Source organism: Arvicanthis niloticus, chromosome 2, assembly GCF_011762505.2.
Source record: "Arvicanthis niloticus isolate mArvNil1 chromosome 2, mArvNil1.pat.X, whole genome shotgun sequence".
Classification (NCBI taxonomy): domain Eukaryota; kingdom Metazoa; phylum Chordata; class Mammalia; order Rodentia; family Muridae; genus Arvicanthis; species Arvicanthis niloticus.
Genome location: NC_047659.1, coordinates 58,472,400 through 58,495,466, shown reverse-complemented (window position 1 = coordinate 58,495,466; position 23,067 = coordinate 58,472,400). Strand labels below are relative to the sequence as shown.

General features: G+C 37.4%; 1 protein-coding gene across 1 annotated transcript; it reads right to left on the bottom strand.

Moving 5' to 3' along the window:
• Nucleotides 1-3,094: 3,094 nt before the first annotated feature.
• On the bottom strand, nt 3,095-22,784 carry Zc3h15 (zinc finger CCCH-type containing 15). The gene is made up of 10 exons (XM_034496076.2): nt 22,565-22,784; nt 13,990-14,091; nt 10,682-10,793; nt 9,651-9,803; nt 9,199-9,290; nt 7,351-7,533; nt 6,280-6,426; nt 6,037-6,138; nt 5,418-5,541; nt 3,095-3,903 (listed from the first exon to the last, which is right to left on the bottom strand). Exons 1-10 carry the CDS (start codon nt 22,637-22,639, stop codon nt 3,713-3,715), a joined length of 1,281 nt encoding a protein of 426 aa, XP_034351967.1. The 5' UTR covers nt 22,640-22,784; the 3' UTR covers nt 3,095-3,712.
• Between the last annotated feature and the right edge of the window lie 283 nt (nt 22,785-23,067).

Genomic DNA, 23,067 nt, shown 5'->3' with positions numbered 1-23,067 from the left:
ACTAAAATTCAGTTTCCTAAGACATAAAATTATAATTTAGGATTCACGACTGACTGAAACACAGCTGCACATCTGAAAGGAAACTAAAGCATAACTTACAACTGCTTCCCTCACACCCTCCAGTACTAGGAATTGAACCCATGGCCTTGCCTATGCTAGGCAAGCACTGCAGTACTGAGTCAAACCCCAGCCTTTACTGTCTTTTCAAGTACAGACTAAGGCGCATTAGGCCTTGGTACTTGAGTCCTGCAAGGGTCTGTTTATCTCAGATATGTCTGCTTAAAAATGAGATCAGCTGTTAAAAGAGATTATGGTCATTGGGGGAGGGGGTCCAGAAGATAACACATTGCATGATAAATATCTACTACTTTATTTTAACAAAGAACATTCCCTACCCACCCAAACAGCAAATCATAATGAAATCTCAAGAAAAAAAAAATTACCAAAAGGCTGGGAATGGTGGCACACTCCTATAATCCCAATGATCTGGAAGGGAGAATTCAAGATCACCCTTGACCACACTGCAAATTCAAGGCCTGAACTACATTAAGACCCTGCTCCCAAAAGAACAAAACAAAACAAAACAAAACATCATTCCAAAGTCTGATCATACACTCATTTGAAAAGTACCTATATTAATGGCTAGGCCACTAGATATAATGAAAACAATATACTACTATTATGTCTGATATTCCCCTTCTAAGATATATATTCAGAATACAGAGATGATACCTTAAAATAGGTTAGACAGTTTAGAATGTTATGTTTTTACTCTTGTCTATATGAAAACTACCAAATTATTAATTGAACAAAATGTCACTTTCTACATTAACAAAAACCAGTAATACAAGAGCAAATAAACATTAGAAAAGGAATATTTGAAACACTCTACATTAATATTTTATTTAAGTTTTTTTTGAAGATATGGTATATCACCAAATTCTACTTTAACTAAAATTAAGCTTCTGCTAATCTCTACTAATTGAGAACAGTTATCTTTATTCAAACAGCTATCATTAGGAATATATGCTTAAGGATTGAAGAATCCAAAAGAGAAGATTTTGGCAGTCCGTTTTAAATTCTCAGTTTTTGAAATTCACTCACTAACACACGTATCTGAGTTGATAGGCTATCAACAGTGAGCTAAGTACATGGAAGCATTTACCTAATCGTATTTCTATCAGAACAGTCCTATAAATACTATACTTATGGAAGATCTATAGTCTTTGATGATGAACATCCTTTGTACAAAGTTTTCATCCTGAATACAAGACATTCACAATAATCTCATTTCTGTCCCAAGTGCCCTTTGTCCACTTGGGTTTAACACTGGCTGTAAGGCTTTCTTAATCATCTATATCCTAACCTCTGAACCTGCAGTTTTGTACTGTCATATTGTAAAGTCATCCACTGGTCAAAATTAAAGAGATATTGTACAATTATACAGTTTTGACCAGTTCATGTGGTGGAGCTTAGTCTATGTCAAGTCCTTATGCAAAGGTAAGGTTAAATTCAGTCCAACTTCTCTGCATTAGACTCTGTTGTACATAGGATAATAGTGTGGTCTCATGAAACCCAAACTAAGGTGAAAAGAAGAGTTCATTTAATCAAGCACATGGGAGTAAGTTAAAGTTACATTTCCTCTCTTGTAGAAAGCTTATATTTATGTCTCTCATTTTCTAAACTCTAGATCTCAAAGTAAATTAAGTTACATACTGAAACTAGAATACAATGGGAATTATGTAAGAGAAATCTGGAATAAAAACTATTTAAAATTAAGTTTAGATATAGTTTGAAAAAGCATACTCAATTTCAGATTAACTGCACAGATGTAGAATAACTGTACTATAAACAATAAAAAAAGATGCAGGCTCTTTAGACTATTTTGAAAATATTTTATCATTAAACAACTAAGTAATCTTAAACTTTTCCATAAAAAAAAAGAATAGAAGAAATACTTTGTAGATAAAAACTATAAAACTTAGTATTTTTATAGAAAAAGTAGACAGAAAATAAACTTGACTCATGATAGTCTACATTTAAAATTATTAATTATAATAAGCTAGAAAACAAATTTCTTTATAAATGGCAAGGTTACCCATTAACAAGATATACAAGCTTTTTCTTAGGTTTTAGATTTTGAATGCATTCATAGAAAACAGGTTTTTTTAAAAAACAAAATATTAGAACTGGGGTCTTTTTGTACATGCTAACAAAGTACTCCTATGGTGAGCTACATCCATCCTAGCCTAACAATCAGTATTAAAATTTACAGGTAAATACCTAAAGCCCAGAGAGGACCCCTCCATCCTCCTTCCATGTAGCCCTGGGTATTCTGGAACTCGACCTGTAAACCAGGCTGGCCTAAAACTCACATCTCTGCCCCCCAGTGAGTGCTGGGAATAAAGGTACACACTACCATGGCCAGGCTAAAGCCCAGAAACTTAACATACAATCTCTCTGAGACAGAAAAGAAATGAGGGTTGATATTTTAATGCTATTTCCTTATATACTTTTATTCCCTTCTCTCCAAGACAGGCTGTCCTTGAACTCTTAATTAATTAATTAATGCCTTTGCCTCTGCCTCCCAAGTGCTGGGATTAAAGGTATGGACCGGCAATCCTTCAATACTTAAAAAATAATAACCCCAGAAAACCAAGACAATTAAAGTTATCTAATGTCTATTTATGCTATTACTCTAAATTTTCAAGGGAGAGCAAGACCCTGAGCTCCAAGTTTTCTGGTGGATTTATTTACCTTTTTGTAAACAGTCACCAAACTTTATGTGATGTTGATTCCAAGGAAGAATTAAATGTAGGAGGCATTTAATTAGGTGGATGATCTAACAATTTGGAATTAAAGTAACAGTATTTAGTTTTTTTTTTTGGAAATGAAAAAACAACAACTGTTAATACTGTCAATACTCTATGGTTATATAACACATATGAGGAAAATCCATTAAATTTTTGCTTTTTGTGCCTATAAGCAATATAAACAATATTTAATTAAAATACCAAGCTAGGAATGTTAAGGAACCTTTCATAGAAATAAATAAAATTAAAAAAAAAAAAAAAAAAAAAAAAAAGGCCCATAGTTGGATTTGGATGTTCGATGGTTTTTATTTACAACTTTATTGGCAAAAAAGGGGAGAACTTCAAACAGCTTTAATACAGGGCACTGCAGCTGACCCTGTCAGGTTAACAAGTCCCATTCTCAGTGTCCACCTAATTGTCCACAGATGTACAATACTGAATCTGCATATGCAGTTTCCTTTATCAAGTACAGTGCTCACCTTTCAGGCATTCTCTAAAACATATAAATACATAGGAAAGGAAACCACTCATTAAAAACTGCATCAAACACAAGTGTTTTAAGTGTGAATTTGTTGTTCCTGGAAATTACACATGCCCAATGAAAACCAAAAGCTGGAAAAGCAGTTAAATTTCCTACATGAGTGGACAGTTACAACAACAATCATCTTCTGTAATGACCATTTTTAATTTATCACCAACTACTCTGAACTTACTATGAGATGTAGTCAAAGTCAGAAGAGAAGACGCAGGGATAGTACTCCTTCTGTGGAGGACAGAATCCCTCCAGAATCATCATGGGGAAATAAACATCCTGTTGATTCTAGGTGGCAAAACAATTAATGTAGTCAATCTCAGTTCATGTTGATCATATTGAGCCGACCTCATTTTTTTCCTTGTTGTCATTCTTCTAAATCAAGTGTGTTTAATTCCTCTTCTAATTCATCCAGATCTTCGCCAGTGAACAGGTTTTCATCAACAGGAACAGCATCGATAGACCCATTTTCCTGTCCTCCCACTCCGCTGTCCTCCTCCAAGTCACTTCTTTCACCATTTTCAGCCAGACCTCCAGAAGCTTCACTTAATTTGTTCTCTAAAAAAAAAAAAAAAAACCCACCCCCCCCAAAAAAAACTCAGATCAGCAAGGTCTAGAAACAGAAGTTATTACATCAGCAACTGAACTCTGTTTTCTGAAATTCAAGCAAGGACGGGCCTTCCTTTTCTGAGCTTTTACCAATTATCTGTGCCTGCTACGAAATTCTGTTTTTGTAGACATTTGAGGGTAAGATGAAAATTTTATAACTCTGTGTCCTTTACATGACTTAGTAACTTGGTTCTCAAACAGTCAATGCCCACAAGCATTTTGTTAGACTAACTAGGCACAAAATGACAGTATAGCATGTCATTATTATATACCAGTTACTTGGCTCTTGGTTTAACAGAGTACATTAATTGTGATGTTCTCAGAAAGAGGACAGGATATTTAGGTTCAGGAGTGGAGGCTTAGGGTCTGGTCTCTAGCACTACATACGTATAGAACACCCTAGTGTATGCAGCTTTGGTATACCAAAGATGCTATCTCTTCAACTTTTAGTGGCCTTGTTTAGTTAATTTAAACATTTCTGATTATAAGGTTATGGGGATCAGAACAGTCATGCTCACTGTCACCAAATCCCTTATAGAAAGAGCAACTCAGTATCTACACTGCTGTCAATCTCAGAGCCTGGAGAAGTAAGACATTTGCTTTAAGTTACAACTTGCATATTTTCATAATAAAAATCAGGTTTATTAGTCTTTCCTATCCCAGCTTTTGCCTTAATCAGTACTCCTCTGTGTTTTTCTTTCATGGCACATATGCTTAACCTAGTATTCAAACCCCTTACCCAAGGGACAATTAGATACAAACTCCAGATCTTTGTCCATTCAGTCCCTGGAAAGCCTTTCCACACTAAATCTCACACTACTATAACCCCTTTTTCTGTTACACACACATTCCTATTTCCCATATCCTAAAAGCCCCTTCTCTATGACCACACTTACTTCAGAAATTTGGCCTGTACACTCATTCATCCTTCATTTTCCCTATCACTACACTGCTGTGGTAAAATAGACATCTTATTCCAGTAACCCCTTGCCTAACTGCAGCTAACAGCAGCTTGTAATTACATTATTATTTTTTGACACTCATGTCTCTTACATTTTCACTGAAGTGCTGCAGTGTTTTGTAAGCACATCCTTTTTTGTCTGTCCCAATACATGCAGTGTGTTCTAGACTCTTTTTATGCACTCTGACTGACCGAGCTCCTTCATTCTGACACTGGTGCAGATGACATTCATCTTTTGTTTGTTAACAGTCATACAGAATTCTAGAGTAACACTCAAAGCTGTAACTCTAAACTTGTTTCTGATCTCCTCTAAGAAGTTTAGTCAATGGTTTCAGTACCCACTAGGGTATCTTTTCTATAGTTTCCACTACCTTCTATATGTAGACAAATGTTTATTATTTCCAGCCTGGAACCTGAAAAATGTGAATTTTCCCAGGCAGGTTTAGCTCCCTCTAAATAGTTTCCTGGTTCTTTGGAAGTCTGAACACGGCAGCATACTCACCATCCTTATCTGATGCATATGTGCTGAATCTTTCAAGACTGGCCACTGTGATACCCGTCTCTTCTACATCTCTTGGGATGTACAGGTTTATATCTATATCATTTACACCCATAGAATCATCAACCTTTCAAAATACAGAGAAAGCAAAGTTATTACAAATAAGTCTCCTCAATTCACTTTTAACCTTAACACATTTTCTTCAGGAAGCAAAATTATTATTAATATTATGTAAAAACAAATGATTACTCATTTTTCTCTTCCTTAAATTTTTAGAAGAAAAATTTCTTGACTTTTTGTAGAACAAAATTTTAAATAAACAAAAAGATTATTTTAAAGGGATTAAAAATAATTTTTGTTTTTTTTCAACATCTACTGTACATAGCACTAAACCTATGTGCCATGCACCAACCTAAGTTCTATAAACAAACCAACCATACAAACAAACATCACTGAACTCAATTCACTCTGAGAGGCAGCCTGGGTTAGGAATTACTTTATTGATGGAAATAAGACTTGAACCCTAGACTCTGGCCCAGAGCTGGTACGCTGTTTTAACCACATTTCTGTTCCCTCTACCACCCCATTAGGATAAACATGTGGGGTCAAAACTTCCTCTTACCTCATCACCACCTGTCCCCTGAATGTAACGGGTATCATCTGCTTCCTCGTCGTCATCATTGACCAGCTCAGGGCGAAATTCAAATACCTCTCGACCACTGATCTATTAAGGCACACAAATATCTCAGGGGAAATGCTAACATTCATTTTAGACATATTGCATAGACTAAAGAAAGACTGAATCTTGAATTTTAAAAACTGTGAGATAAAATAATGAAGTCATTGGTGTGAATTTGGAACATACCACCAGTGCTTTCCCTGCTTTGAAGTCAGCTTTCCGCCTCTCCATATCTTGTTCAAGTTTATCAATCTTTTCTTGTCTTTTCCTTTTCTTCCACGCAAGAAAAGATTCTAGAGTGATTTTAGTAACATTTGGGCCTAGGGCAGAACGCTGCAAAGAGATTTAAAGTCACTTATAGTTGCTTAACAGTATTTTTCTTTCAACGTAGGTTAATTCTGTCCCTATGACCACCCTAAAACAGTAAACAGACTAAATGCTTTCTCTTTGCATAGAAATGAGATAAACATGAACACACACACACATAAAACCCAACACTCTGAGGTAAATCTCTTTAACTTGAGCAGAAAAGTCTGTCATGAGAAACTGTTGGTAAAAGTAATAGATTTAAAAAAATCATCACATTAAATCCATGTTTCATCTATATCTTTTAGATCATATTTGACTCTAATGTACACTCTTACTATTTTATTCTGTGTGAAATCCAAACAACATAGCTACTATAGGAGCGTATACAATTTAGTATTAGCCACTTACATGCACACCGAAGCAAACGATGCTAAATCTAATACTCCCAAATAACTGCAGCTCCCCTTATCCTCAGTGTCTCTAACTCAGAACAAGCCACTGCTCTGCTGAACTAGAGATGAGCAGCTGCGTAAGCTACTTCTCCTCTAACTGGACAGACCAATCACAAAACCAAAACCAAAAGGGGCTTTCTTCCACACACAAACAGTCTGTTACAGAGAAGGAAGAACACCAAGAAAAGAACCTCAAAGTCTCATCAACATAAGGCACAAACAGGTATTTTCAATAACCTCACAGCATGAAAACAATAACTAGTACTTAAAAAAATAAATTAAACCCTATACACTCATATAGTTAAAGTATGTTTTGCTAATGTATATGGTAAAATTTACACTTAAGATACACAAGAGTAATTTAAGTACAGTAACTTTAGGAAAATGGCATGCTATTATTTTCCCTTTCATAACATGCTATTGCCCCCAAGTGGTAAACATTAGAATTTACAAAAAATAATTAAAAATAGCCTTTAAAAGAAAAGATGCCTGTTACCTCTCTTTCAATTAGATCTTCTAATGAGATTTCGTCTTCTTTCTCTTCTTTCTTTTTATCTTTCTTTAGCACAAATCCAGGAGGAAGTGCATGGCGATACATGCAATTGTCCCCACCTCCAGGACACACCCAAAACCAGCCATACTTGTTATTTTCAATAGCTTCAAGAAAATGTCTGCACACCTATAAAGACAATATTATTTAGAAGTGGTAGTGCAGTGTAAATTTATCTCACTTAAGCACATGGAACAAGTAATACTAACATCCTTAGGCTAACCACTTATATACAAAGTAAACGCATACACAAAAGTGTCTGAAAATGCTCTAATACAAAGTCAGGTCCAGTGGCTCACATCCTTGTAATTCCAGTTCTCAGGAAGCAGGGGTAAAAAGCACTGTTGAAGAGTTCCAAGGCCTGGGCTACAGTCTGAAACCCCATGCCAAAAGAACCAAAAAACAAAAAATAAAACAAAACAAACAAACAATAAAACCCACCAGGGGCTTGAGAGATGGCTCAGTGGTTAATGTCAGGAGGCTTACAACTGTCTAGAAATCTGGCTCCAGGAGATCTAATTTGGCCTCTGGCCTCTATAGACACATGTGCTCATGTACACATACCATACCATACCACACACACACACACACACACACACACACACACACACACACACTACATAATTAAATAAAATCAAACCACAAAGTACAACAGCAAAATCCCCAAGCCTTTACTCTGGATATAATAATTTACAATTAGTCTTTGTAAATACAATCCAAAAGTTTAGCTTTTAAAAATAAATATAGCCCAAGGTCTAACCTCTAGCACGGCAAGCAAAAATAAAGAAAAACTAAGCCAAAACAAAGAAAAATCCTATGCAATTATGACATAAACCCTAATGGGATTACTTGACTAAACAGGCAACTCTGTCCATGAGTCATAAGGATACAAGGTTCAAAAGGAACACAATACAAAAATAGTGATCCTTCAAACACAATGTGTTCAAAGTGCAACTATGCTAGTCAGGCAATAACCTTTACAAGTAAGTTAAAAAAAAAATCAGTACCACCCACAACCCCCAAAAACAATGACAAAAAAACTCCCAAAAAACAAAACAAAACCCAAAAAACCCAAGGAATGTTTATGAACCAAAATTTATTTCTTTGTTTTTATTTTATTAAGACAAATTTCTTAAGTCTTCTAGTGGAGTAGGACCTCACCAGATGTGTACTCAGGATATAGATATATGGACATTGAGTACAGAAGCTGAGTGAGGAATAATTTGAGTTTTTATAAGCAGATTTCCCAGTACATTAGAGGATACTACCTACCCAAACCCACCCATGTTTTTGAATTCATATACAAGAATATTTTGAGCTAGTAATTAAAAAAACTTCTACAGTATTAAAATAAAACAGTTCATTAAGTGGGGTTGGCTTAATAGGCCTACTTCTTCCATCACATCCAAGAAGATTCTTATCTAAGTATATTATATTCATGCTGCTTTTTTGAGACAGAGTTTATATTTGTAGCCTGGGCCTGCATCAAACTTGCAGCTGGCCTATTGGGATTACACGTATATGCTCCCATGTTCCGCTCTGCTTACTCATAGTTCAGGAAGTAGAATCACTCCAGAAAATTGCTTTAGAGACTTTGGTCGCTCAGTTTTTAGACCACTTTTGTTACAAAATCTAATTAAAACTCCCAAACTAAAGCGGGGTGTATTGTAGCTTGTAATGGTGAAAAGTAATTTTCTAATCCTCAGCAATCCAGTAGAAAACATCAATACCTTGCCACATAATTCCCCCTAATAATAAATGCCACAGCAACTCAATTCAAGAAAAAGGACATACTATTTGAGTTTTTGGTTTTTTCTTTTCCGCCTCACCGTGCTTCTTGTTTACTACTTCTTCCAGCTTTTTCTCATCCCAATTATCCATAGTATCTAAATAAAGACACAACAAGCAGGTTTTATCTCCTCCTCCAATAACACAGGTCTCTGAACAGACAGGAACACTCCACTGTATAATGTAACAATTATTTCTGAAGCAACAAAGATAGGCATACACAGTATTACCAATTGTCAACCCAAGCTCCCAGGCAGTTTAGGTAAATGAGATGGTAGCATGTAAGGGAAGAAAGGCAGACAAAGCAAAATTGAATCACTGCATTCTAAGCACCATTTATTTAAATTTTGTGCAAAATCCCAACTGTTCTTTGCAAACAATACTAGTAATACTATACTGTGTTACTATGTATCTTAGTAAGAAACCAAAAAAGACTTATTTTTTAACTTAAGAAATACCTTTTTCAAGTTCTTCATCTCTTGCATCAATGTAAACACTTCGTTTTTCACATTTTCTCTCCAAAGTTAGGTCATGAGAGAACTTACATTTATCTCCTTTAGTACACTGTCCCTGTTTGAAGAATGCACATACCACAGATTTGGGATCCGCACCTATATCAAATGGGAAGTAACATTTATATTACAGGCAGGTAACCCATGTTCAGGACCCCTTTCCTGTTGCAGGGTATTGGCTGTTACTCTCCCGTGCCCCCACCCCATCTTTCTTATAGGCTGCTATAATAGATAAGGCATAGCTTGTATCTGGGCTATAATTACTTTTGCCTAGATTATTTTCTATTTACTAATGTTCTAGAAAATTTAATTTAAAGGCATTTAGTTAGAGATTTCTTTAAAGTTCTTTACACAGCATTTTATATCTATTTGTTTTTCTTTTATTTTTATCAAGATAAATGGCTGAGGTGGAAAAACCAAAAACACAGGTTACTCTATAGTCTCTTGGCTGTGGAGTCAGCAAGACAGGAGGCAAAGAAAAACATAATGAAAGAATACTGCCACAAATATGTATGTGACTTATGATTTATGAAACCACAGCTTTGTCTTGGCTCCCCCTCATCAAAACACAAGAATAAAATTTCAAAATCAATCAAATTGTTTTCATTTTTCTAAGGTAAGGTCTTGCTGTTTAGCTTTGGCTGCTCTGAACTCACAGATCTGCCTGCACATATCACCACACCAGACACCAATCAAATAAAAGCCTTCAAAAAAATAAGACTTGTTTGTTTCATATGTGTGAATGCTTGTCTGCCTGTATGCATGCATGTGTACCATATGTGCACTTGGTGGCCAACGTAGCCAGGGCACTGGATCCTCTGGAGCTAGAGTTATGAATGACTGAGCTACTGGCTATGGGTGCTGGAAACTGAGACCAGGTCCTAAGAGCAAGAGCCATCATTCTAGCTCCTTGCAGATCAAATCTGAAACACGAATTATATGTAATAAAAATAGTATTTCTGGTATTTAAATTTTACCTTTACTTATTTTTTGTGCGGCAACTACAGGTTTGAACAACTCATTTAGTTCTTGTAGTTCTTTCTTCTTGTCATCTTTCTTCAATTTCTTTTCAGCTTCACTTTGTGCTACCTACATTTCCAAGTTAAAAATGTAAATCTGTTCGCAAACTGTTTTCACTATATAGTAATTACTAACATAAAAACATCTGCATATTTATATGTGTATAGTCTCTTTACATTAAGTAGCTTACATATTAGGTATTGTTGTTAAACTATTAAAATTGATAAGCTTTGTAACAAATTAACTCATGGTTTAAAAAGCTCACGTCAACAAGCATTTATTAAACACTTAACCCTGGCATTTAGCAAACAGTTTTCAAATGAAGTTATTTTTTCCAAAGAAAAAAAAAAAAAAACCTATGCTCCAGAAATATGAGTGCATTTTGACATCAATGAAAATATTCTGACCAGTACTGTGACACAATAATGGTTAGTACCACCACAAACTACAGTACTCTTGCTGAAAAACACTAACTTTGTCAGTGTAGAAGATAATAGAAGATACTTCTAGATAACATGTTTTACATACCTAATACAATTAAGTACCTGATATAATTAATGCATTTGTATTCATCTAAACATTTATAACTCAGCCTCTATATGAGAACAGGGAATATGTGATGCTTATTTAAAGAAGTTCAGAATGATATGGGAAGACAGATATACAATTATAATATACATAGTACTCTGAAAACAAAAAGAATGTAGAAAGTACCTGCCACCACTGTAAAGACCAAGGTCCAGAGAACAACAGGGCATGAGAATATCAATGGCAAGCTTAGACTTTAACAGTAGGTGATAAAACTTAGGGGTTATAGGTAAGTAACCAGATCAGGTTTCAGTTTGTAAAGGCAACTTTGAGGAGGATACACTAGCAATCAATCCAAGAAGAAAGGCATGGAGTCTCCTGAAATTATAGGTAGGAAAGCACTAGTGTTTAAAAGTTATTAGTACAAGAAGAAGAGAGCATTTTAGGAGCAGAACTAAAGGACTCTGGCCATAAACAAGAAGAGAAAGAGATTAGCATACACACAGTAAGTGCTGCTGAAAAAGACTGGGAATACAGGAGGAACAGGTTTCAGGGCAGGAGGTGGAGATGAGCTGAGTTTTGGACATACCAGCATGAAATGCTTACAGAGCATCTGGGTGGAGCTATTCAAAGGCAGCTGCAGCAGACATGATACTGACTCCACTGCAAGTAGATTGGGTCTAGTCTGAGATAAAACAGAACCTAATCTATCACAAGAGACTCAAGAAACAGCAAGAAGAAAGTGAAATCAGTGAAGAAAAAAAATGCTCTCAGAAAGGGTAAAAACAAAGCACACCTAGGAAAAGAATGGACAAATGCTACAATTAGGTCATCCCAAGCCCTGACTTGAACTACACAGGGGGAAGCGTTTAAACAACAGCAAACTACTCCCCTTTCTTCTAAATAAAAGTAGTCTTTGCTGATTAGGCTCATCTCATATGTACCTTCTAGAAGAAGGTACCAAAGGTCCATAAATCACTTGAAATATTTACAATTAGAAATCAATTGCAAAGAGGCTTGATGGCTTAGTGGTTCAGGATTTGAACCCTTGTTCTCTAGAAAAGCAGAGGAATCCTACAAGAGAGAACTGTCCTTCCACTGTACAATAAAACTACTACCAGTGAACAATTTAAAATCATGTAACAAGACAGACAGATTTAACACAAATCTAGCTGTCTCCAAGGGATACAGTTATCCCCTGGTACCTGTGGGCAGTGATTCTATAGGACTCCTCTGGACACCCAAATCCGTAGGTGAATTCACTTGATATTACAGTATCTAATACAATTCAGGCTATGTAACTCACCACACTGTATTGCTTAGGGAACAAGTTTTTAAAACTCTGTCCTTGTTCAGTATAAACATGACCATCTTATTAGATGTAATTACACTAGCAACAACAAGCCTTTTCTTTAAAAAAGAACATAGCATTTTTGAACCTTAGGTGTTTTAGTCTGCAGACCTTACTAAACAAGGTAAAGTCAGCACTTTGAGAGAACACTAATTTTTGGTTCTAAGAAAGAATTGGATGAAAGAAGGAAAGAGACTCTGATTTGGAGAAAGAATGAAGAGAAATAGATTTTAGATAAGAGATTAGTAATCTCATAGATGTATTATGCTGATATTCTTAAGACTAAAAATCTGTAGTTAAAAATATACTTGAAAACATTTCTATGTTCAAGGACTATTGCCAAGAATTAAGGAAAAGAGATATTTAAAAAGTTTAAAAAGTTCTTATCTGTTAAACCTTATATGGGATGAAAGGTTTGAAGAATCTGAAGAAATGAGAGGCTATAGTTATCAACTCTTATGTAAGAACTACTGTCTATATTAGTGTTATCTTCCAGCTCAGTGGTAAAACGATGTTGAACCAATATGCAACCTCAGATTGAAAATGTAGCAATCAGAAAAAACAAAATAAAACAAAACCTAAGAAACTAAGAAAATTATGTATAACCATCCAGTGCAAAGTGAGACATATTTTTTACCATTCTTCTAAAAGTATAAAAACTGCAAATTACAGGAAACGAGGAAAAAAAAACCTGAAAAATATTTTACAACAAAATAGAAATGAAACCAATCATCTGCACTGTTAACAATTTTTTTTTGTAAGAAAAAGGCAACCAATAATTTTGGGTAGCTGGATAATTCAGACAGACAAGTCACAGATGTGTAGACTCAGATAACAACAAGCACATGAGCAGTGAGAAAAACAAGGCAATGCTACTTGTAACTTATTATCCAGGGAAGCTCTAAGAAGCCTTAGCATCCAGTACACACAGGAAATGAAAATGCCAACAGTTAGTCCATGAAACACATTCAAATGTATTAAAATGAGAAGTTCAGGGTCAGAGAGATGGCTCAGTAAATAAAGGTATTTCCTGTCAACCCTGAAAAACTCAGTTTAGTTATTAGGTTGCATATAGTGGAGAGAACCAACCCTTAAGAAAGTTGTCCTCTGACCTACAGACACTGGTGCATTGGCACATGAAACCCCATGCACAAAATTAAATAAATAAGACAAATTGTAAGTTCATTTGATCTAGAAAGAGAAGTCTTTGGAGATAATTTATACAAGGGAAACAAAAGTATAATTGCTTGAAGAATTACCTAAGAGGTACTGCTGTATAAGATATAAGAAGTTTAATGCAGAATAATATTACTTCAAAATGTACTTAATCTGTGATAAATGCTCTATTATATTTTCATCAGAGCATCCAGCAATTTAAATTATTACCTGACGTGGATTCTGTTGACCAAATTTCACTTGATGAGTGACAGCCTTAATAAATTTCTGTTGCTTTGCTCCTTTTTTATTCTTCAGTCCAAAAGTTTTGTCCTAAATGAGAAACAACATAGACAAATCTTAGTAAATTATTACTATCTTTCAAATGATGTGTAAAAATTACTTTTTTTTTTTTTTTGGTTTTTCTGAGACAGGGTTTCTTTGTGCATCTCTGTCTGTCCTGTAACTCACTCTGTAGACCAGGCTGGCCTCGAACTCAGAAATCTGCCTGCCTCTGCCTCACAAGTGCTGGAATTTAGGGCATGCACCACCACCGCCCGGCTAAAAATTACTTTTTATTGATAGAAAGAAAAGTCTTAAAAAAAAAAAAAAGTAAGATTTTAATTTTATGTGTTTTTTCTGCATTAAGCCCGTGTGCCACATGTGTGCAGTACCTATGGAGGCCAGAAAAGGGTGTTGGATGCCCTGGAACTGGAGCTATAGATGGCTGCGAGCTAACATGTGGGTGTTGGGAATCAAACTTGGGTTATCTGCAAGTGTAGCCAGTACTCTTAAATGCTAAGCTATCTGTAATGGCTATTCCTGGTTATCAACTTGACTATACCTGGAACAAACTACAATCCAGGTTTGGAGGGCTCACCTGTGATCCAGATCTTGAAGCTGGAAGACACAAGTTTCTGACCTGGATCTTGGCATGGAGATCTTGAGGCATAGTGGCTATGAAAAGCTTAGGCCCAGGCAAAGTAGTACATGCCTTTAATCCCAGGAGACTAAGGCAAGGAGATCTGAGTTCAAGCATGAGAAAAAACAAGTCCCAAATCCAGGCGAGGTGGTACACACCTTTAACCCGGATCACACTTTCTGTTGAAGACCTACATCAGGACACCAGAAGAAGGAAGACTGCTTCTTCTTCGCCACTTGCATTTATTTATCTGCCAGCACATCTGTTGGAATCTACCTCTATAGCTAAAACAACTAGCCTTACAGGACTGAGCAACTACTAGATCCTTGGACTTCCCATTTACAGCTGTCCATTGTTGGGGAGTTGGACTACAGACTATAAGTCATCCTAACAAATTCCCTGACTATAAGTTCTGTGACACTAGAGAATCCTAATACACCATCTCCCTAGTCCTAGAAAATATATTCTTTTTAAAACATTGTTTTATATCCTCACCAGTTTCCCTTCCCTCTTCTTTTCCTAGCCTCCCTGAAATATATTACAAAAATGATTTATTTTTATTTTATGTGCATTAGTTTTGCCTGCCCGCCTGTCTGTGAGGGTATCAGATACCCTGGAACTGGAGTTACAGTTGTGAGATGCCATGTGGTACTGGGAACTGAACCCGGGTCCTCCAGAAGAAGAGCCAGTGCTCGTAAGTGCTGAGCCATCTTTTCAGCCCTGAATATAGATTCTTTATGCCACAAAAATATATAAAACATTAGAGATTTTATTGCTGTAATACACTATGACCAAAAGCAACTCAGAAGAAAAGGATTTATTTCATCTTATGTAGTCTATCATCCTGGGGGAAGGGGGCAGGAACTGAGGCAGAGGCCATGGACAAGTGCTGGTTTGCTTCTCACACCTTGCTTAACCTTTCTGATAGTACTTAGGATCACCAGACTAGGGCCGCACTACCCAATGTCTTGGGCCCTCCCCCATCAATCATCAATCAAGAAAATAAGGTCAAGCTTGTGAGGACACTTTCTCAATTTCAGTCTTCAAAATAACTCTGGCCTGTATCAAGATGATATTAAACCTTACTATGCTGTTTTCATCCAGTGTTTCAGATTATCAGGTCTTTGGGAACTGTGGAGTGTTTCACTGGTACAAGTAGTTCCACAGTCAAACAAGTTGAGGAAAATGCTATGTAAAGAGTATTCTCAACTTCTTTTGCAATGCTTGTAGAACTGAGGGCAATGTGCATATGATGTAATCCCTCAACTTAACACCAAATCCTAGATTCTTAAGTATTCAATTACAAGATATCTTACAACCTTTAGCATAGGGGATATATGTCTTTTCAAAACTCAATTGACCTCAGGATGCACTTTTTAAGTATATGCTGAAAGATGAGGCACTGCTGAACTTATTTTGCAGAATACTGTACAAGAATGGTCACACAAACTTATGGACTAGTTTCTAAGACAATAAAACAAATTTAACTGGAGAGCAGTATTTTAGTTAAATTTGGGGTTTTATTAGTACATTAGAAGATAAATTATAGATTCTCATTTTGTGATCAGCACTTATGATGATCCTTGGCTCTCTACCTCATATTTAGTTAAGTATACTGAACAAAAGACCTTAGAAGAGATTTCAGATAGGTAAGGATGTGTGCACATAGTTTTAGAGGCTGTAATGAGTTAAATGGTATCCCTTGAAAACTCTTATCTACCAAACTTTAAGTGTGACTTTATTTGAAAACAAGTCTTTGTGGATTTAATGGTCAAATAAGGTCATAATGAGAAAAAGCAATGTAAAGACAGCAGAGGATTAACATAAACACAAGTTAAGGAATACCAAAATTTGCTAGATGACATAAAAAACTAGGAAGAAGCCAAGGACTTTCCTCCCCTGTGGCCTTCAGAATGGGAACAAGACTGTGATGACATGTAAGATTTCAAATGTCCATCTTCCAGTTTGATGAGAAAATAAATTGCCTTGTAATAGTTTTGGGTTTGTTACAACAACACAAAGACACCAGTACAGTGAGATCTGCCCCAGCATAAATGGGACATTGCTATCTGAAATCTATTTCATTTATTTAGTTTCATTTTCTGTAAGAATATGGCTGGGGGATTAATAAGCCTGAATGTAGGGCAGGGAAAGAACAGGTAGTGGTTAGTTATCTTTTAGATTATTACACAGATCCTTTTGTGGACGTTACCAGGCCCATTTTGGTCTGTCTTTGGGGGGTGGGGTGGGTGGGATGAGGTGGAGGGCAGGTCTATATGAAGCCCAGGATAGCCTTGATATAATTCTCTTGCCTCAGTTCCCTGAGTGTTTGGATTACAATAAGCATGTGCCACACGACACCTGGCTTCAGTCTCACATTTTAACCATTTTTCCTCTAGCCTCCCTCTGTGCCTGGTGTTTGAGAAGAGAACACCTCTCCAGGACTCTAATGAGTATATACACCTATTTGTTGTGGTAGGGTTGTGTTACAGAATGGGAGTGGGTATTAACTATTAGCCATTCTAACATCTTAAATCAACTTTTCAGCTCTCACTTTCTACACTATGTCATATCTCCTAACATTGTTTTCCAGAATTCTACAGAGCAAGTTTAGTTCACAACAGAAAACACTCAGTCTTGCCTGCTACTCTACATCAGTTACCAACGTAGCCATGAGCTGCCAACCTTAACATGTAGCTAAACATTACAGATAACTCTAAGTCTCAAAACAAAATTTGTATTATTCCTTTTCATTCTCTTGCTTATGAATGGCTTTACAGGAAGCCAAAAAGTATTCTGAATGAAACTTGAGATCCTCTGAAAAGCATTTAGTCTGAAATAATAAAAACTATCAAAAGAACTATCTGAAATTATGCAATACAACATAAGCTTTATAGCATCTTAAACTCAATACTATCTTTCAATATTTTTAACAGTAAGAAGCTCAAAGATATTTATTCATTATCATTTACTTAACTTTTGCTTTACTTTTCTAAATGTCTGCCTTAGGCTTTTTGCTGCTTTTTTTGAGGCAGGTTACTCTATGTCTCTCTGGCTGTCCTGAAACTCTGTAGACCAAGCTGGTCTTGAACTCAAGAGATCTAATTGCCTCTGCCTCTCAAATGCTGGGATTAAAGGCATACACCACCATTGCCAAGCCTGCCTTCTGTTTTAGTATCCCAGCATGGCATTACAAATTATACATGCATATTATGAAGCTTTTGAATATGAAAAAGGAAACACATTTACAAGCTGAAATTGTCTCTATCAAGCTTTTTATGATAACATTCCCTATTTGTACAAAACCAATATTCTAACCAATTCCCAGGTAAAATGATCAAGGTTCATGTGTCAGATGGGAGGGCTACAACCAAATATGAAATGCTCTATATTTTTTGTACAGTAATGACATATCAGGAGTGAAAAGGGAGACTTGAGGTAAAACAAGATGACCAAAGTACATCAGCATCTATAAATGCTTTGCCCTATATGCAAATACAAAGAAGCAGTAAACCGTGACTAAACAAGATCAGATAGTAAAGCAGATATAGTCACAGAAGGATTTAAACAAGGAAAAAAGGCAGGGGTGGGGGGACTACACACAGGGCCCTGGCAGCTTGAGAGCAAAGTATTTCCAACAGTAGTTTCTAAGAGAGGTATAAAACTCCAGGTCTGAAATGGGAAAACAACAAAAACTGCAGCAAGCTTTGAGGTTTAATCTCACTGCGTTAGCATGTGATCAACTACTTTATCTCAATTGTAAGCATAGAGGCTTTGACATATTTCAAAGTTCTATTTAATAATGTAACCTCAAGAATCTCAACTTTCTGAATTAGAAGATTTACAACAGTGAGGCACTATACAAAGTGGTGAGAGCAAATACTTGGGGCCTTATTGCTGGGTTTAAATTCTGGCTTCCTGCTTGCCAGTTCAGTAACCCTGGACAATTTATTTAACCTTTGTGCCTGTCATATCAGCTACATAAAAGGTACTAATACTTATCTGGGACAAATAAAGTAGCTGTGCATCATTTACACATGGCTTTTCCCTTGTAGCCACAATACTGAGAAACTGTCTAGCTGAATATCTGTAAACTAAAAATGACCTTTTTGAGCATATTTAATCTAAGCTTTTCCCACCACCAAAACGTATGATTTTTTCAGAGCCATTCATTTTTGGTTTACCAAAAGCCCCCCCCCCCCCCCCACACACACAAAGCCTAAGCTGGCCTTAAACAGAATATACAGCTGAAGACAACCTTGAACTTCTGATCTTCTTGATTCTTTCTCCAAAGTTCTAGACTTAGAGAAACATTGCCATACCCACCCAGTCCCTGTGGTCCTACTGAGTAACATGGGGCTCCATGTGTGCTAGGTAAGCACTCTACCTGAGCTACACCCCCAGCTACAGAAAGTCTTCTACACAAAACATTCTGAAGTAACACTAGTACATCTTAAAAGTAGGATGCTTTACAACCCAAATTATCAATAAAGCCTTTCTCTGGGCTTCGGAAAACTTTTACCTAAAAGTTGGCATGGGTTTAGGAGTGGGAAAATATTAGGTAGGTTTCAGTGAATCTGAAATTACAAAATAATTGATGTATAAGGTTTCAAAAGTTACAGGGAAAAAAGGGTGTATTTCAGTGGATGAATTCATTAGCTGAATGAAAAGGAGTTCAGAAAAGAGCCTGTAAGGAAAAAACTGCTTCCAAGTCTTCACATCCCCAATTCCAGCCTTAACAACTTTGACCTCTTCTCTCCTCTGACCCTCAAGCAATCCTACTCGCTTTGCTTTACAGGCCAGCTTCCGCTCTTTAAAGGTGTTAAAAACAAAGCAGGAAAAAGCCAGCATTGACAATGTTCTAAGGTAAGTGGGTTTTATTATTTAGGACCCTAGGGTAGGCAGAAGCTGACACCGGAATAACTCAGTGGTTCTGTCTCATACAACCTAATATATTTTGTTGTCTATTTATGAACAGATACTTTCCAAGTGATTAATTTAGCTTCAAGCAATCAACTGTGTAGATCAGAAGAAATTTACCAGCAACTAACAGCTTCTCTGTTCTCTTTACAAGCCTGGGTCCTGTCTGCATCAGTCTAGATTACTATTCTTCAGTGCTACATGTCTCCAGGAGACAATTTTTTTTTTACTACTTGCCCTAATTCCAAACATATCCCCAACTCAAGTCAATAATTATACTTATTTTTCTTTTGTTCTGTAAGATAGGGTTTTGTACTGCAACCAAGGTTGACCTGGAATTCACTATGTAGTCTATGGTGGCCTCAAACTTGAAATCCTTGTGTCTCAGCTGGGATCACAGGCTCTGCCTAGTCTACGATCTGAATTTCTGTTGCTCAAAGCTGTTCTCAAAGTATTATTCTGGCTGTAAGTAAACAAATGTTATGCTGTTTGAGAACAATATGTGAACAGAGAATAAAACTTGAACTTCACAACACTATGTGATACATTCATTTTAAGAATAAAATACATATTCATAGTGAATTCATGATATCCTAGACAGCTTAAAAGAAGAGGAAATGCACACAATACTTTCCTTTTGTTACTAAAATCAGCAGAGGGCTGTTTGATACGAAATTCTGCTAAGAAACCACAATATAAACTCAATGCATAGCTCCAAAAGTTGTTAAGACATGCTAGGGTTTTAAACTAAACCAAACTAGGCTTAATTTCTATTACTGCATGTATTAAGATAATTTTAATCAGTACTTTTTTCCCCCCCTGTAAATGAATTTGTCTTTTTTGTTTTGTTTTTCTGAAGCATGGTTTCTGTGTGTAACAGAGTCCTGGCTGTGCAGGAACTTGCTTTGCAGACCAGGCTAGCCTTGAACTCAAGAGATCTACCTGCCTCTACCTTCCCAGTGCTGGGATTAAAGGTGTATGCCCCCATGCCCAGCATTAATGCATGTATCTTTGGAGATGTCTTCACTAATGAAAGCTAAAGTTGAGTTCTCTTTTCTTCAAAAACAAAAATACACCAACCACTAAACAAACAAACCTTCCTTGACTAAGACCATATGGATCAGTGGTAGAATGCACTCCCTAGAATGTGATGCCTTGAGTACAACACCCAGAAGACCAACAAAATCTTGTTACAAGTTGAAGACAAAATATATGCATAATTTTTAGGGTTAGTACACTATTATAAAAAAAACTTTAATTTTGCTGTTTGTTGTTTTTCAAGACAGGGTTTCTTGGTGCAGCCTCGGAGTCCTGAAACTTACTCTGTAGACCAGGCAGCCCTTGATTTCAGCCTGTCTTCTAAGTGACCTTTGCCACCACTATCAGGAAACAAAAATTAATGAAACAAACAAAAACCCTTTAGTTTTATTAATTAAAAGTGGTTACGGGTCCAGGTTGCCTGAAATGTATTCTATGTTGTTTTGTAGCATTTATTTTTAAATGGAAGTATTAATGTCTTGTGGTCTGTATTATGTTTATTCAATCTCAGTAGTTTGTAACTAACAGTATTTTTGAAAAGCCCTTTGTTGGCACATCACTGAATTGCCACTAGATTATTATTCCCAGAGATTTAAGACTCCCCAATGCCTTTTTCCCCCCTTAGAATGTAAAGGTGACAATTACTTTTCTTTCTTTCTTTTCTTTTGTCTGTCCTGAGACAAGAGTTTCTCTGTGCGCTCGGAACCCAGAGAATTGTTTGCTGAGATTAAAGGCACACACCAGCACTGCTCAGCAATTGTTTTGCTTCCAAATGTTTGGCTATGGCAGCTCTACTTCAGAACTACAACAGCCAGTAAATCATTAGATGTCTTCACATTAATTTTATTTAAATTAAATCAGCTAACTTAAACTATATACAATCTGACAAAAGTTCTCTTCAGAATGTATAAGGGAACCCTGGGTATTTTCACTGCTATCTTTCAAGGCTGTAACAATCAAATGTTGAAAAAAGGATCATAAGCAAACATCTCATTTCGAAACACCAAAGCATTCATTCTGGTATTTTAATAAGAACGAACCTACTAAAAGTTACTTTTTATTCAGATATATTATGCTGTAAAATAGTCATAGTTTCTTCCAACTACATCCAAGTCTATGAGGTACCATTTATTTTTAAATATGAGAAGGATCAGTATGGAAGAAACATCTTTACCGAATGTGAAATTTCGTTACCTATCTCAAGGAAACTCACGTGTACAACTGTTGTAAACCTGCTGAGGAACATTTAAGAAAATCAATACCTTGTCTCACTCACTGAATACCTGCAAGTTCAACGCACTAAAATATGCTCCCGTGTGTGTGTGTGTGTGTGTGTGTGTGTGTGTGTGTGTGTGTGCGCGCGCGCGCAGGTAAACTGGGAGCATCCAATTTAACACAGGTACTATGACAGAGCCTACACATTTAATTCCGACTACATGTATGATCGAAGCATTATGTACAAGACCCCTGGGCCACGGTTTTCGGGAAACCTCTAAGTTTCCAGATGGACCAAACAACAAGACAAACGAGAAAACAAGTAGTCTGATGACTCTTGAAAATGCACAGCACTACCTCTCACTGCCCGATAAAGAAAAAAAAAAAAACAATCAAGGCGTTAGGTCTGTCAGGAGGGGCCTTCCAGAATGACGCTCAGCTTGTTTCTCCAGGCACAGCCCTAGGAACCGCTGAAACTCCTGAGCATTGAAAGACGGGGCCGGGGGTCGTTGGGCGGCCGAGTGGGCGCGGCGGGCGCGTGGGTGGAGACGCGGCGAGCGCGGAGGCGCAGCGGCCTCACTACAGCCATGAGGGGCGGTGAGAACCACTTGAGCCCGGGGCCCACCGGGCCAGGCGCCGACACGTGGCCCCGGGAGCGGCACTCCGCAGCCCGGCGAGCCCCAGCCCTGTGCGGAGGGGGAGGGTACGCACCTCGATGATTTTCTCCTTCTTCTTCTGCTCCGCCTTCTTGCTGCCCCCGGCCTGAGCCTGTTTCTTGGGGGGCATCGCGGAGGCGGGGGCGCCGGGCCGACTGCGACGCAGATGGCTACCGTCGGGGCGTCCGGCAGCGCGGCGGGAGCAGGAAGACCCAGCCGCCGCCGCAGCGCTCGAAAAGCGACTCGCTCATTCGCCGCCCGGATGTGGCCTTTGCGACAAGACGGCGCCGCAGTGCATTGTGGGGTGGGAGGAGGGGCGCCCGGAAGTGGAGCTGCGCATGCGCTCCGGCTGCGCCGGGCCAGGAGGGCCCGTGGATGAGACGTGGGAACTTGAAAAACGAAGGCGTGTGGAGCCTCCTTTTGGGGGTGCTTGCGACTTACTCGACTCTGTCCTTCACTGGCACCGCGAGTGTTGTCGCCTCACCTCGCTTGTATAGACCCCCGGAGTAGAGAGTTCTAGATCTAGTTAGTACTGGACAGTACCATATTGGGTGACCA